The sequence below is a fragment of the Macrobrachium rosenbergii genome, chromosome 55, assembly GCF_040412425.1.
Source record: "Macrobrachium rosenbergii isolate ZJJX-2024 chromosome 55, ASM4041242v1, whole genome shotgun sequence".
Lineage (NCBI taxonomy): Eukaryota > Metazoa > Arthropoda > Malacostraca > Decapoda > Palaemonidae > Macrobrachium > Macrobrachium rosenbergii.
Window position 1 is genome coordinate 56031984 of NC_089795.1, and position 15962 is coordinate 56047945.

A 15962-nucleotide genomic window follows, 5' to 3' on the forward strand; every position below is an offset into this window, starting at 1 on the left:
GATCAATACTGAGCCGTGGCAATGAAAATAAAACAGTTTTATACTTGGACTCGTAAACATTGTTTAATTGTAGCTGGGAGTTTTATGGCACTAACAATATACTTATACGTGATATTCCGACGAATGAAGTGTACCACTAACTGTGGATTTCGAACTCAAAATTCAAAATTAAGCAGTTAAAATTGGTTTTTACATTCAAACAGAATAATCTTGAATCAATAAACATACATTATTTGAATTTATGTTTATAGCTGTGGTTTATGTTACGATTACTGACCAGTTTTCAATGTATTATGAAAGTGCCTCAATATCAATAACGGGGATGAGGTTACAGAAAAATCATGAATACTGTAGGCAAACAAATATGTTTTAGGTACACGTGTAAGTGTGTGTAAGTGCATGTAACAACATCAGATATGTTACAGAGATAATAAAACTTTACATGACAAAAGACTCCCCGACAACCATATATTTAAGACGGATTTTTTTCGTGAAATTTATAAAATGTTTATATAACGCTACTGCTGACGTCTCTCCCAGTGAGCGTACCCACGAGGAATCGCCCAAAAGAACAGTATTGATTCCAAGCAGATGCAATATAATGTCACAAAATATCACCGTGTTAAGAATAACGATCTAACTTTATGAAGCTTAAGTACTAGTCATCGTTCTATTTACGATCCAGGTGGACTGAACTACATCGGAATAAATAGCTCTGTTTGTTAAGACATGAATGTTCGTAGGACTGTGCACGCGTACACGAACATACATCCAATTAAAAGCAAGTGACTGCACTTTAGACTTGAAGGGACACAATGTTAGAAACCTCGATGATTGCAATATTTGCATAACATAATTGTATCTCTCCCCAGACACCTCTTAAAATTCAAAACGATCTTACAAGATAAAAAAATCGAGAGTTTCGTCTCAAAACTGGTGTTGTTTCTATTCCAAAGATTGTTAGTCCTCGCGCATTCTATCGGTAAAAATGTGAGATGACTATAAAATAACAGACTTCGTGATTAAGATGGGGCGTTTAGTTTGTACTCGATCAAGGAAAAACACCGCAGATGCACTGCATGAAAGAAGGAAGAAAATGAAAACATCTTTCCTTCCAAAATAGTTTTCCAGTTTCGTTCAAACCAGGATACTCCTGAAACGGTTGCATAAGGGTACTTAGATTCATATATATATATATATATATATATATATATATATATATATATATATATATATATATATATATATATATATACACACACACACACAAAGAACATAATGACACAAACTAAGCTATCTGAGGTCAGAGGGTACTTCTCCACAATCAAATACACTCTCAATAAAATAGTCAATATTAGAGACTGCGTTCCAGAAGGCATGACAGCTGCTTTTACGTAGATATAACGACTTAGTACTTGACCTACCGACAAAACCACAACATCCAAAGAAAATGCAACGCCTTAAATCAGCTCTTGAGAGAGAGAGAGAGAGAGAGAGAGAGAGAGAGAGAGAGAGAGAGGGGGGGGAGGGGGTGGAAGAGAGATGTGATGGGATGGCACAGAGCCCCGTCCCTTGTAAGGATTCATACGTCTTATGTGACTGTCAGATTCCGCGACTTAGGCCTCAAAAGACAGACAGCAACCCACCATATTTCTTGTCTGCAGTAGAAGAACTTTTTAATATTACATTGCCTCTTCAGATTTAGAAAAGTATTTGTGGTCGAGGAAAAAATATAAAAGTAAGCACATAAGGAATGTATGATACTTTGTGAGGGAAACTCTTTCCTATAAAACAACAATATTACCAATTTAAGAAAACTATGTGTAGATGTTTAGCAAAATGTACAATACAGTAGAGAAACGGAACATGTCCATTATTATGAAAAACAGTAAAAAAAAAAAAAAAAAAAAAAAAGAAACCTGACAAAAGCACCGAAAGACCGATCAGTAGAAAACTGTATATAACGTGTTTAGGGAAAGCTGTTGTATATCACGGAAGTCATTACCTTACATTTCAAGTCTTCCGTGAAGAAACTCACAACAAAAAGAAGCATTACTAGTCAGGTGTTGAAAGGGTAGAGACTCATATTTTCACATTAAACTCTATATGAGAATAAAAATCTTATATCGCTGCAGTAACCTAACTCTAATACATCCGGAATATTTTAGATTATAGATCAGTATAGCACCTGAAGAAATGTCCTCAAGTTTGAGATTTTCTGAAATCTTAATGCGTGGAAACCCTATTTACGCAGCAGGTGCTTGTGCTTAGGCGAAAGATTTCATCCAAGTATATAAAAACTCTTCGTAATTTCGCAGAATAAAAACGTTATTATTTTTTGCCACAACAAACTGGATGTACCCATAATCTCCTCTCTCGCCACAGATAATTTGCATGTGAAAACTTCTGGGCTTCATCATTAAAATGCTAGTCGCTCACACACACACACACACATGCACGCACACACATATATATATTATATATATACTGTATATATAAACTGTGTGTGCATGCGCATATCTCTTTCTGTCATATGTACAACAATACATACATATGATATAGAACAATTTATCGGCTGTAAGCCACTGTTCGTAAAAAAAAGTCCGTAAAAGACTAATCGATTTGAGAAATCATTTACAATATTTTTCTTTGAAGCTTTCACATTTAAAATGACTTCTTTGATTAGAAATGACTCAAAATGAAATAAATAGATAAATATGTGTCACTAAATATGCCATAATAATCGTTTAAGTGCAGTTCACATTTAATTTTGATAAGAGAATTCTCTTCTTCAGCTAGTTGTAAGAGAAACGATTCCTATTTTGTCAACCGCCCATAAAAATCATGTTAGTAGTTTTGTCAAATATTCGGCTCCCGTTTTTGGGAAATGAAGCTTATAACGCGCAATTTAATGACCTTGTAGAGTTGCACGTCATTTTAATGATTTAAATTTGAAGAACAAAAGCTTGCTCTTTTCAGTGAATTTAATCAACTCACACTCACTGCGATTTAGAATAATTGTCAATTCACTCTTTCCTGAAACGGATATAGTACATTTCAAAGGTAAAAGCGTTTCCCCACCAAACCTTCAACCTGGGATCCTTTCAAAACCTATTTTCATTAAGGAAGGAGGAGCAGCCCTCTGCGCTTTCCCCTCTCCCGACGACTGAATAGGTGTGGGTCCTGTTAAAATAGTGTATGAATGAGCGATCACCGGGCTGGAACATTCCTCTTTGAGTCCAATTATAATTATGCCTTTTTCCCGCCGTTTTCATTGCGGCCGACGTAAACAGCCTATTCTGTGCTTCCATGATTATAATGACTTGAAATTTCAAATTAATGGCCATGGTATTTAATTTAGTTTACCACCATTTTGTACAAATTACGTAGTTTTCTGTATAATATTTTTTGCTACGGCAGTACTTAGCCCTGTAGACTTTTATGCTACAGACCTCCAGACAGAACGACAAAATCTCATTTTGTAAAAGAGAGAGAGAGAGAGAGAGAGAGAGAGAGAGAGAGAGAGAGAGAGAGAGAGAGAGAGAGAGAGAGAGAGAGAGTAGGGCGCAAGGACTTCTTCCAAATTAACAGCAGGTTTAGCAAACCCGGGAGACAGTTCCATATTTCAGACATGATACTGAAGGGCAAATGGTACAGGCTGACTGTTATTATAGTAATTCCAGGAAAATGTTGCATTTCATATTAAAATGAAGTAAAATATCTGGTTACCTACTGACTTTGCTTTATGGCTTCCTCTGAAAACAAATTTTTACAATTCCTGATGCTTATTTACTAAGGATGAAACGATAATGTGGAGATTTCAGTTAACAACGCCTTCATCCCCGAAGTCGTCACCCTCCCCACGCCGCGCTTACAACTTGTATGGTTACCATCAACTAAATTTGCTCGCCTTCAGGTAGTAAAAGCGAATGGCCTCCTTAAGTCACGTCACGATTATGATGCTTATTACAAATATGTACACTGAACACCGGCTCGATGCTGGAAGACCCAACGAGAGGAGAAAAGCTAACAAATTCGCTGCAAGTTATCTAGAACGCTGAAACATCTTGAGCATCCAGTCATCAAAAACATCCTTTACGTAGCCACTCTTTTACGGCTTTTATACTTTAAGAATTTTTCAAATATTACACAACAATATAGCAATGTGAATAAAGATTGTCGATACTATTATTGCAAATTGATCAAGGGTGATTAGGTGCAAGCAAACGGATGCCATTTTAAACTGCAGTGAAAAAGTTGGGTCAGTTAGTTCAAGGGACTATCACAATAAAATAATTGCAATGTGAGCATTTTTGCGCAGCCAGGTTCGTAAACAATCTAATAGCGAAAGCGTCGACATTAAGGTCAACCTTATTGTGCGCTCATTCATGACAATAAAGCTATTCTTTCGTCAGGGCAAGTCCACTCAGAACAATTAGAAATAAACAGTTGGAGAAATAAATATGTAAATGAATAAATAAACAGCAGTTGAAGAATATGAAAAATTAAGGCATGATAGCAAAGCTCTTTTAAGTAGAATTACATCTAAACTTATGCTCAATTAAAAAAAAAAACACCCCCAGGAAGCCTGTTCCAAAGTTTTGAAGTGAAAGGAATCAAGGATGGCAGGTACGGAACTATGTCACATTGGGGCACCTGAGCCGAAGACAGTTGTTGACCCTTCATGTCCAAGGAAGAAGCGTGAAAGTAAGATAACACGTCATGACACATGTTGCAGTTCTGTCTTTCTCTTCCTCTTCTTTTTTCATAACTGAGAAGAATCTGGTAAGTTAAATCTTACAATTAAGCACCTTACGTTTCCTGCATATAATGAGTTCTGAGCGGAAACGCATGTGATCCATCATCATTGCTGCTACAGTCCTATTTTATATTAAAAGTAATTATTGGAGAGAGAGAGAGAGAGAGAGAGAGAGAGAGAGAGAGAGAGAGAGAGAGAGAGAGAGAGAGAGCAGAAAACTGAAAAAAATAAAATCTTTCAGAATAATCTACAATTCTGTTTTGATGTAAAACATATTTTTAACTTCTTAGATATTAGTAGAGAATGGTTGTGGCACTTTCGAAGTATTACTAAATATTCAAGAATCTTACACATAAAAAAGAAGGGAAAATAAAATATAAACACAAAGAAAGGAGGAGGAAAGATACGAATGAATAAATTTGTTCTCATTCTTCGAAAGCAAATATTTAAAAAACTACCAAAGAAAGTTGATACTCTGACAACCGGGATTTCATCTCTATTGGAAACATTCAGTCGCGAAGAACTGTGCAGACAAGCTCCAGAGCGTCATAAGCAGGACGGAAGCAGTAAGAAGCATTAATAATTTGAGAGGTTGCTCAGAATCTCAGTCATTTCATATGTCATCTTCATTTACCTCTAGACGGTGAGCAGACCATGATTCATATTAAACTAAAATTTTAGTTTTGTAGGTGACATACTATAAAAATGTTGGTGATAATAACATCTTAATTTCTGGATGGAAGACATATTCATATTGTTATTACAGGTCTTATGAGATTTCTATCCTTAACCTTTTTATTCAGGTATAGATATATATATATATATATATATATATATATATATATATATATATATATATATATACATATATATGAGAGAGAGAGAGAGAGAGAGAGAGAGAGAGAGAGAGAGAGAGAGAGAGAGAGAGAGAGAGACATAAGTGCACTAATCCAAGGACCGCATGAGTGCAAGTAAGCGTATTGGTAAATGGATAAAATGACGAGGAAAAATATAGGCTTGATCTGTGCGGACTATTTTACGAAAGGGAGAAAGTTAGATACTACTGGATGAGTTGTATGCAAACGTAAGTTGTCGGAAAACAGGGCGTTGTTGGTGGCTAGAGGTATATTTGCTGATTAGTGTCTTGAAATAAATGTGATAATCAAATATAGTTTTGGGGATAGGTGAAGTGTTCAGATTATGGCCGTAATACAAACTGGCTAGGTAAGAACTTAATCAAAAAGAGCATACAGAGAAAAGTAAATAAAAAAACGGGCTACGTTTAAAGATACGAAAGAGGAAGATGCATATGAAGATATGCAAAATTGGTAGTTAAATTGGTTTTGTCTGCAAGGGATATTGGATCGTAGACACCCATGAAGGTGGAATGAAAATAGTTAGTGATAGGTTAATGAAATGAAAACCTGAGTAAAGAAAAAAGGGAGGAAAAAAAAGAGAGGATCCGGTAAAGGTATACAAAAGAGAAAATAGGGAAGTCAGGATAAATGAAGAGAGAAAAAATTACGAAAGTTAGGAAAGTTTAGGAGTTAGAGTAATCAAGTACTTGAGGGGGAAGGATTTATTAGAGAAGAAGATAATGCAGAATGAATGATTCACGAGCAAATGGTTATGAGAATAACCAATAACCGAAGAGTGATGCTAAATGAAGACATTGCAGTTATGTGTGAATGCTGTCAGTACTGGTATGAGAGTGGATTTTGAAAATACGCGTGAAGTGTTGATGAAGACGTTAGGATGGCAGAATAGTTTACAATACATATGACTAGGGACGTTAAAGTTACCAAAGAAATTGTTGACGAATACTCAATCATTCCTGTTAATAGTGGGAAAGGTGGTAAAGGTGACTGTGAAGCGTACTATAGGGGCTCGTATACTTGGGAAGGTGTAGGACAGATTTTCGATTCAAGAAAAGTTGGAAGTGAACAAAAAGAAGATTAAAGGAAGAGTGATCCAGGATTGGACAAGGAAGAGGAGTGTGCGACAAGAGTTTGCTACGAAACAGTTGTGTGAGAAGGTAGAACTTGAAGGAGAAAACAGGTGCATGTGGAGGAGGTTAGGGTCTATGGATTTAAATGTAATTTGTTGAAAATTAATGTCCCAATTATGAAAGTACACAATGTGTTAGAATATATAGATGTTAAAGTGACAAACGTAAAAGAAAAGTTGGATGAGGGAATGGTGTTGCGTGCCTTAATAATTGTTTAATATTCTCTTAGATGTAGTGGAGAGAGTAGTCCACGACAATAAAGCGTATAGTTATCGGAAATAAAAAAAGAAGCCCGTAGGAATGAGGATGGTTTGATGGTATTTGATGACATTCGAGAGAAACTGCAGAGATAAGGGAAAGTTAGAAAATGTTTGGAAGAAGAGACTGAACGATGTGGACAATAAGAAGGGTAAGGTAATGAGGACAGTTGAAATTCACGCTGACGCAGAAAAGAATGTTAGAATGAACGGTGGGAGCGTGAAAGTAGATGATTCCTAATAATTTTTGGGAGTGATGGTAACGAATGCTGACAGAATGACAGACAGGTTAATCCCAGACAAGATGAAGCAAGGGAGGTAGCAAGTTCTTTTCAGAGAGATTTGGAAGAGAAGACGATAATCTACAGAAGTAAATGTTAGAATACATGAAGAAACTGCTGAGCAATTTCTCTTACATGGAAGTTGTGGAATGGAGACCGCATGTGAATGTAACTTGAACTGCGGTTGTTGATGAGATTCGTTGCCTATATAGTACATGTAAGAATGATGGAAAAGGTGATAAATGCATGAATGCATAAATGATATGGAAAAAAGGTTGGCAAGGAGAAAAAGATGGGTATTTAGAGGAGATTAGCCGAGAGCTGTAGAGATAAGGGAGGGAAAGATTGAACAACTTCTAGTTACATGAAAGAGGTGCAGTGTCATAGTGTCTAGGAAGTTTAAGCTATCTATATGCCGGGTATTTTTTCTTGATTTAAGAGATAAAGGATGAAATTAGCAGTGAGAGTTTCCTTTCGCTTATTGCGTGTGTGTATGTGTATGTGTGTATATATATGTATATGTATGTATATAGATGCATACATATATGTATATATATACATATATAAATATATATATGTGTGCATGTATGTATGTATGTATGTATGTATATATATGTATGTATGTATGTATATATATATACACACACATACAAGACAACTCTATGCAAAGAAAAATCTCAACAGAAAGGCTCCATTGAGGAAAAGGATGGCTGAATAAGCAAGAGTCGGATTGCCTGAATAACAAGAGGAAAGAACCCGAGACTTGCAACTTGAATCTTTTGGGAAAATGAAATGCGCGAAGACAGAATATTTCTGTTTTCTCGAGTCGTCACCCATAGGTTAAGTTCTCTTCACACAGAGCACAAATATACAACATATATATATATATATATATATATATATATATATATATATATATATATATATATATATATATATATATATATATATATATATATATATGTACATCATTAGAAATTATTATGTAGAAGTGGTAATCCTGAAGTCTGAAAACATGACAAAATGAAACTTTAAAAGTAACTGAGTCTTTTTTGTATTTTCTTCTTCTTCGATAAAGTAAGGTTGAAATCATGTAACAGAGAGAGAGAGAGAGAGAGAGAGAGAGAGAGAGAGAGAGAGAGAGAGAGAGAGCGCGTTTTATGAACGACCTAACTAAACTTAAATACAGCACTATACTTTTTATGAAAATACCATTTTATGAAGATTTGTATTAAGTGGAATCCTAATATTAGTATTATTACTAACGAGAATTACTTGTACACATTTGTATCAGTAACTTCCCAATCAGCATTCCTTTGCTGTCTGGGTTGTAGAGAAACCTGTAACTTCTCTTCGATTTTGGTTTTATTTTCCTTTTCATATAAAGGAAAATCTGTAAAATGTAGGAAACACTGCATATACAAAATCGGAAAGCCACCGGAAAAATATATTTGAAAAATAATACAAACATAAATAAGGAACAAGATATTCACAGGCAGGCAGTTCTTCATGACGATCTTTAAAATTAAACTTATGAATTAAGAATATCACAGAAATGAATTCTTTCATTTTCTATGAAACACCACATACATGAAAATAGTTACTATTACACCGTTCGTTGACTTTGCACTCCATCCTTTTGAAAACTGCTTTACTGGTCTATGCGAGATCTCATAATAAAGATGTCAGTACATTTCACCATTTATTTTATAATGTATATAAGCTGTTTGTTAGAAAAATCTCCACTGTTTATAGCAGTTCAATAACCTGGCGTGCTAACGCTGTTTCTAAATTTTAGATGCATGTCCTGTCAACAAAGTGAACAATTACATTCTTTTCAGTTTTGAAACCAACGCTTGTCCATTAAGGCTGATTTTAGCTGTTAAACTTGACAGTTATTCTTTATGTTATGACGGTTGAGTCCTGTAATTTTGTTGAATTACGGGATATTGCACATGGTTAAAGACGAGGTAATAAAGGGGGGTATATGGAAAATTTGTTTACCAACCTACCAAAAGTGGCTCTCATGATCACTCTGCTATTCTTTACACGTGATTTTCGTTTTCAAAATCATAAAAATTTTTTGTTTAGCACTAAAGAATGTTTAGATCCACTGTGCTCTCAACTGGCTCTGTCTAAAGGTCATGATTCCGAAATCAAAACCAGCGATCAAGCTTAGATATAAGATTTAAGATTAAATCATATTAGGGTTGGCTTGGAAAGTCTTATTGTTGTTCCTTACTTAATCCTCGTTAGAATTGCTTACTTATATAGTTTATAAAATTTTTTATTAGATAGCAGATTAAGTCGTCACAAGTTCTATTTTGCTGAAAGGATAACATGTACAGCACCTCACTTCACTCTCCTAAGGGGCGCAGAAGGTCATGACGCTGTTTGTTGTAGACCTTAAAACTAATCCCCTGACGCACCCAGAAAACTACAGCGACGTCGTAGTTATGAGATGTGCTTCGGAGATTTTCTTTTACCATGGCTGACACTTTATTCCGCTGTGTGGATACCAGTGGCCTCTCTTCATTTTGATCTCTTAGAGATAACTGCTTCATTTGTTAGGTTCCTTTTTACCGAATATTGTTAATTTGATTAAACCATCATCAAGAAACCTAAGACTTCAGTGGGTTCGCCCCAAATATTTCACTGTGCAATTGTCTTTGAAGATCTGTAGTATCCGCATTGTGTGAAGATCCCACAATACTTTGCGCGTGCGCTCGCCTTTGTTTTTTAAATATACATAAAGTATATATTTGCTCCAGTGCAGTTCTCGGTCTACTTTCTCTCGCAGTCCAGCAACGGAGATCTTCAATATTTTATTGCCCGGAATGTAAAGTTGCGGCTGTGTTATTGACCGTGAGAGTCATAAGTTTAAGACGACGTGGTGTTATTTTTAAGCGCCGTGCATCATAGATTAGTTTTCTAGCTCATATCTTTGTTCATGCACTCACACACAGTATGCACTGCTTCATTTATCTTGATATTTTTGCTGTACGCTTCGCTACTTCTTAGATTTTAAAGGTATTTGGAACGGCATTGCTTAGCTCTTGAATTCTACTTAAAAAATCCATTCTTGATTATATAAGTTAGATATTGCATAAAATTGTCCATGACCAAGATTTGACTTAGAAATAGACTATTTATGAGAAAAAACGTAAACACACACATAGCCTATATATGTACATATACTGTATATATATGTATACACGTGTATATATATACATACATACATACATACATGCACACGTACACAAACACATATATATATATATATATACAGTATATTATATATATATGTATGTATGCGTACGTACAGTCGTTAATACATACATATAAAAATCTTAGATAAAATATGAATTCTTTGTGTAAAATCATGAAAGAATGAGGCCTAAACAGTTCATACTATTTCATGAAAGACCACTTATACACAGCCTATGTTGCATACAGTGCCCGAAATGAGGTAAACTACATGAATAATTCTGGAAAATGCACACGCACTAAAATAAATATACAGATGAGTGATGCCCCACAAATCACCTTGAACAGACACGAATTTGAAAACTTATTTCCACAATAGATGCACACAAGGGAATTTCATTTTGGACAACTCGGATAACATTTCCCAATAAAACTAACAACCCCCATTCATTCTGCAGGTAACGGGCCAATATATAAAAGCCACTTGCATGCGAGTGATCAAAATATACTGACGGTTACGGGCGCTTTAAATGGTGATAAGTTCTCCATAAAGGAGAAGACACCGCGAGGCACAGTTTTCAGGAAGTTGCTCAGTGACAGGAAGATTGTCTAATAGACTGGGAAGTCTGTGTTGGGCAGACCCTCTTGCTATTGTGATGCTAGGTCAGTCACAAACTCTACTTTCATTAATCTCTCCTAGAAGGTATGTGGTATTACAGTGAAGATCCTTATATTAAAAACATAAAAATCACTAATACTCAGAAATTAAATATGATAAACCCATAGGTTGACCATCCAAAACAATATTAACACATTATTTTGCCAAACTGTCGTCATAACAATACAACTGATGATATGCACTGTATCATAGTCATTTCAATACTCAAGATAATGAGGGGAAATAGAGGAACTTGAACTAGAGCCATGGGAGAATTGACATTCTACAAACACTGCTAAATTTCACTGACACAGGGGAGGCTATCTTTATACTACTGTAGACCGAATATCGTAAGGTATTATCCTCAATAAATGACTCCAAGTAGCATTGTGTGCTGTGCACCGCCATGAAACATGAACAGACATCTGGGTACTCGAAGCACATGACCTCATCAAATTCATCGCCAAAGGAGCCTTAAATTGAGCATAACGTTGCCAGTTTGATATCATTCTAGTTACTCTATAACTCTGGTTTGAAAAAAGGTATCTACAAAAAATCTAGACCGGTGCTGATAACTGGGAAGTGTCGTTAGAAAACAAAACTAAAGCGAAGTACAAATGCAGTGCGTGACTATTGAATTAGACAATTCTATTACAAAGTTATGTGCAGGGAGATGTCTAGAATAATTTCATCTTCATGACAATAATACGGAACTAAAAAGGTTATCATTCAAAGTCAAAAGAATGCAAAGGGGAGTTTGATATTTGGGAAGAGCTTCTGCTTTCATTCATAGAGCCAGAAAAATACTTTGGCATATGGCAAACATACCAGACACTCCATCAAAATGATACAGAAACGACTGTAAGTGGAAATGTATATGTAAATGTACGGAAATAAGTTATGCGTATTTACTTACAAAGCCACATGTTTATATACAAATGTATATATAAGTACATATATGTATGTATTCATATATGTGCACAAATAATGTATACATACATACATACACTATATATATATATATATATATATATATATATATATATATATATATACATACATATATATATATATATATATATATATATATATATATATATATATATATATATATATATATAAGAATAGGTAATGTAATATGGACAGAGGGAGGAATTGATGCCTTGATCAAGACCTGCATATAAAAGGCTAAATGTATGAAAGAGTTCATCTGGCAGTCAGAAATACAAAGCGAAGGAAACAAGTACCAGGGAGGGTTCATAGACAGAGCCATACAAAAAGTATACAAGTAAGTGTACAAGACGAAACCGTGCTGGAGTGAATCATTCATTCCTGAGCGTAGGTCTAGAGCCATGCCTATTCGCAGAACTCGAAATGCTCCGCAAAAGTCATAAAATGCTCTGGAAAATTCTGAAATGCTTACTGGTGACTGCACTGACGGGATTCAGCATGCCAAACATGGTGGCTACTTGATTGCTGTGGTTGTTGGAGTTGTAGAAGAAGTACTAGGAGTAGTGGTAGTAGTAGTAGTACTAGTAGTAGTAGTTGTTGTCTTTGCTCGTCGCAGGTGTGTGAAGTTAATTCATGAGCGAGTTTTCTATTTCATAAGTTTCTATGACTGTTAGGCGCTGAATTCCTACAGTGGCACGACTATTTACAGGTAAATATTAAACTATGGATTAACTGGACTAAGCGTTCATCTTATTAATATACAAATGCATTGAAAACAACCAATAAATATTTTTCTATATATCTATATTTTTACTTTATTTCTAATTTTAGATACTGGGCACGATGAGGGAGAGAATGGCTGACTTATTATTTTGATATTTTCAAGAATATGCAAATATAAAAAGAATTTCCATTCACGAAAAAGTAATACAGACTAGAATTGAGGGTATTCTAGCACAGTAGCCGGAAATGAACACACACACACACAAAGGTAGTAGGTGCAGCACGGGAGAAGTTGAAGCCACCTTCGCCTCGCCTAGATCACTGTAACAGAGAAAGGGAGAAAAACGGCTTTAGCTTCGAAATCTTAACCTCGGCCTTGGCGGCAGTCCCTCACAGTCTGGCTTCAGAACCAAAAATGCGTTCAGATCTTATCAGCTGCATCTAGGTCCAAAAGGGACACGCACTCATTCTAGTGCCAAGAGTGTGATAAAAAAAAGATAAACTACATTATTGTATGGTTAATCTATATATCTGCAAGGTTATTGTTCTACAGGGTGTGTGGAGCATTTTTCGATTTTCCCGAGAACAAAATAGGATGCTATAACACCTTATGAAAAAGCTGGGTCTGTTACTTGTAAGATTTCAAAATATTATTTTTCTCTTGGGCATTAGCAATGATCTGAACTTAACCCTTAGAGTAAAGCACTTCCATGAATGGACAACATTTATTTCAAAAAGGAAAATAAGTAAAATATAAAGGTGAAACTCATTTTTGGTCTTCAGACTTCATAGTTGTTATTCCTTATCTAATTAGAACACTTCGAGGACATACAAAACGTGATATCGTATTACACTCTGTAGTTCTTTATTTCTTGTGATGCTATATTATCAATCATTTATACGGATGATATATCAGCTGGCTTATTATCATATAGATTAATAGATATATAATCTAACAATGAAGAAAAACTCACGACAGTTTGTACAAACAAATAATTTAAACTTTAGTCACTACAGAACAAGAGCAATGGCCAATCAAATCCTTTTGTGTAATACTTACTTTAATGTAAAGTTCCGTTTTTATAATTTGCTATGCAAAATTGTTCTCAGTCCTTAACAACATCCAGGGATAAAATGGTTAGAATACTTACAAAGAAAGACCGGGTAGCAGTCATTTTACGTACATCACGAATTTAAGTATTAAAAATTGTTTTGTAACACCAAGACTTTGAAGTGCTTATTTTCAGTCATGTTTTACTGGAACGAGAACTTGGATCAAAACTGGAGTGCTTGTCTGTTACAGATCTAATTACATGCTGAGGGACGCAGTTCCAAAGGCTTTTCTGTTTGTTTGTGAACATAATAACCAGTGTGGATTATGAAAACTTATCTATAAAATCATGCCAAACGATTTAAAAAAAAAAAGGAAATAAATTTTATACAACTTGCGCACACACACACATACACACACACCAATAAAGACTTGTGCTAAACAGATAGAATTTGACAAATAGACATCAAACAAGGAAACATCGTAAGTGAAATGAGCGTTAATCAAAGGACCCACCAAACAGTACTAAAAAAAAAAAAAAAAAAAGACCTTCACACAAACATCGGTAACAAAACCCAAGAGAAAGCAGCAAAAATGAAATAAAAGCAAAGTGAAGGTTCGACATTAAAGGAGAGAAGTAAAAATGAAGTCACGAAATCGTCCGAGCTTTTCCCTGCAACACAAGGAACCAAAGGTCATTTGGGAAGCGTTGGAGGTCGGGTTGGGGAGGGTGTGGAAGGTGTGTGATTACCATAGGGGGCCACTCCTCATCCTGGCGAAAATTTCCTTTTACCTTCCGAGGCAGATGTTTACACAAGCATCCACTGGAAAACCGGCGAATGTTTACTCTATATTTCTTTGGCTTCGTCCAAAATGTTGACATATTGTGGGTCCGTTCTCCTCATGGCTCTGTCATTCAGGTCTTTTCTTGGTCATGGAATCTCTCTCTCTCTCTCTCTCTCTCTCTCTCTCTCTCTCTCTCTCTCTCTCTCTCTCTCTCTCTCTCTCTCTCTCTCTCTCTCTCTCTCTCTCTCTCTCATGCATACAGGCACGCAAGCATACGCAAAAAGGACTTCATATTTATTACAAGACGCTTGTTACTGATATTTGTGAAGATACAAAAATTAAGATTAAAGACACTAGATGAGAAAGTGTATCAAAATCATTTATCTCGATTATGAATATATATTACTTCCTTCTATCAGTTACACATATAAATGTACACACACATTTATTTATATATATAAATATATATATATATATATATATATATATATATATATATATATATATATATATATATATATATATATATACTGTATATAATACATATATATATACATAGAGAGAGAGAGAGAGAGAGAGAGAGAGAGAGAGAGAGAGAGAGAGAGAGAGAGAGAGAACTTTTTCATTATAATGACAATTTACGAAGTTAACATTTCATGTTACAGAAACACCGAACCCACTGATTGATCTCTTTTGCTGTACATTATACGATAATAGTGATTCTGAACTTGTAACTGATACACACGTTATGAATACATCCTGCAGCTCTACTGTAGAGGAATGAGGAAGAGAGCACCTATAAGTGAGAGGTCTCCTGACTGGCCATCACGTGTACTCCGGAACGTATGAATATTTAAGTGTCGATTCCAGTGAACTGTGTCTCGGTCTTTTTGTACATATTTATTTGTCCTTCTCCTTATCTTCCTCATGCTCCTCAACATCGTCAACATTATTATTTCTAGTTACTTTATTATTTCTGTGGAAAAATCATCGTGAAAGAAACGGTATGTCTTATAATTATTTCATCTTATGAAATAAACTTCTGCTCTTTTACCGGAAGAAAACCAAGTAACTCCGTTGAGATTCTGTTGCATGATTCTGTATTGACGGACGAAAACGTTAAATCTTGCGTTCCTGTCAAGAAGCACTCAGAGCGTCGACGTCTTCAAACTCCGACTCATTATCTATATATGCTCTTTCAATTAAAATCAAATGTCATTAGAGAAATCTGATGAAATGTAATCATTTGACCTGAAGGAAATGAGCTCTCGAACGCTAATC

At 35.3% G+C, this 15962-nt stretch overlaps 1 protein-coding gene across 4 annotated transcripts in view; it reads right to left on the minus strand.

The window, feature by feature from the left end:
* cpx (complexin) overlaps nt 1–15962 on the minus strand; it is a 356338-nt gene that overhangs the window by 210188 nt on the left and 130188 nt on the right. For all 4 annotated transcript variants that reach the window (XM_067098603.1, XM_067098602.1, XM_067098600.1 and 1 more), the window contains exon 2: nt 12594–13165. In XM_067098603.1, coding sequence (XP_066954704.1) covers nt 12594–12630 — 37 coding nt within the window. In that variant the 5' untranslated portion in view covers nt 12631–13165. The remainder of the gene's footprint in view (nt 1–12593; nt 13166–15962) is intronic.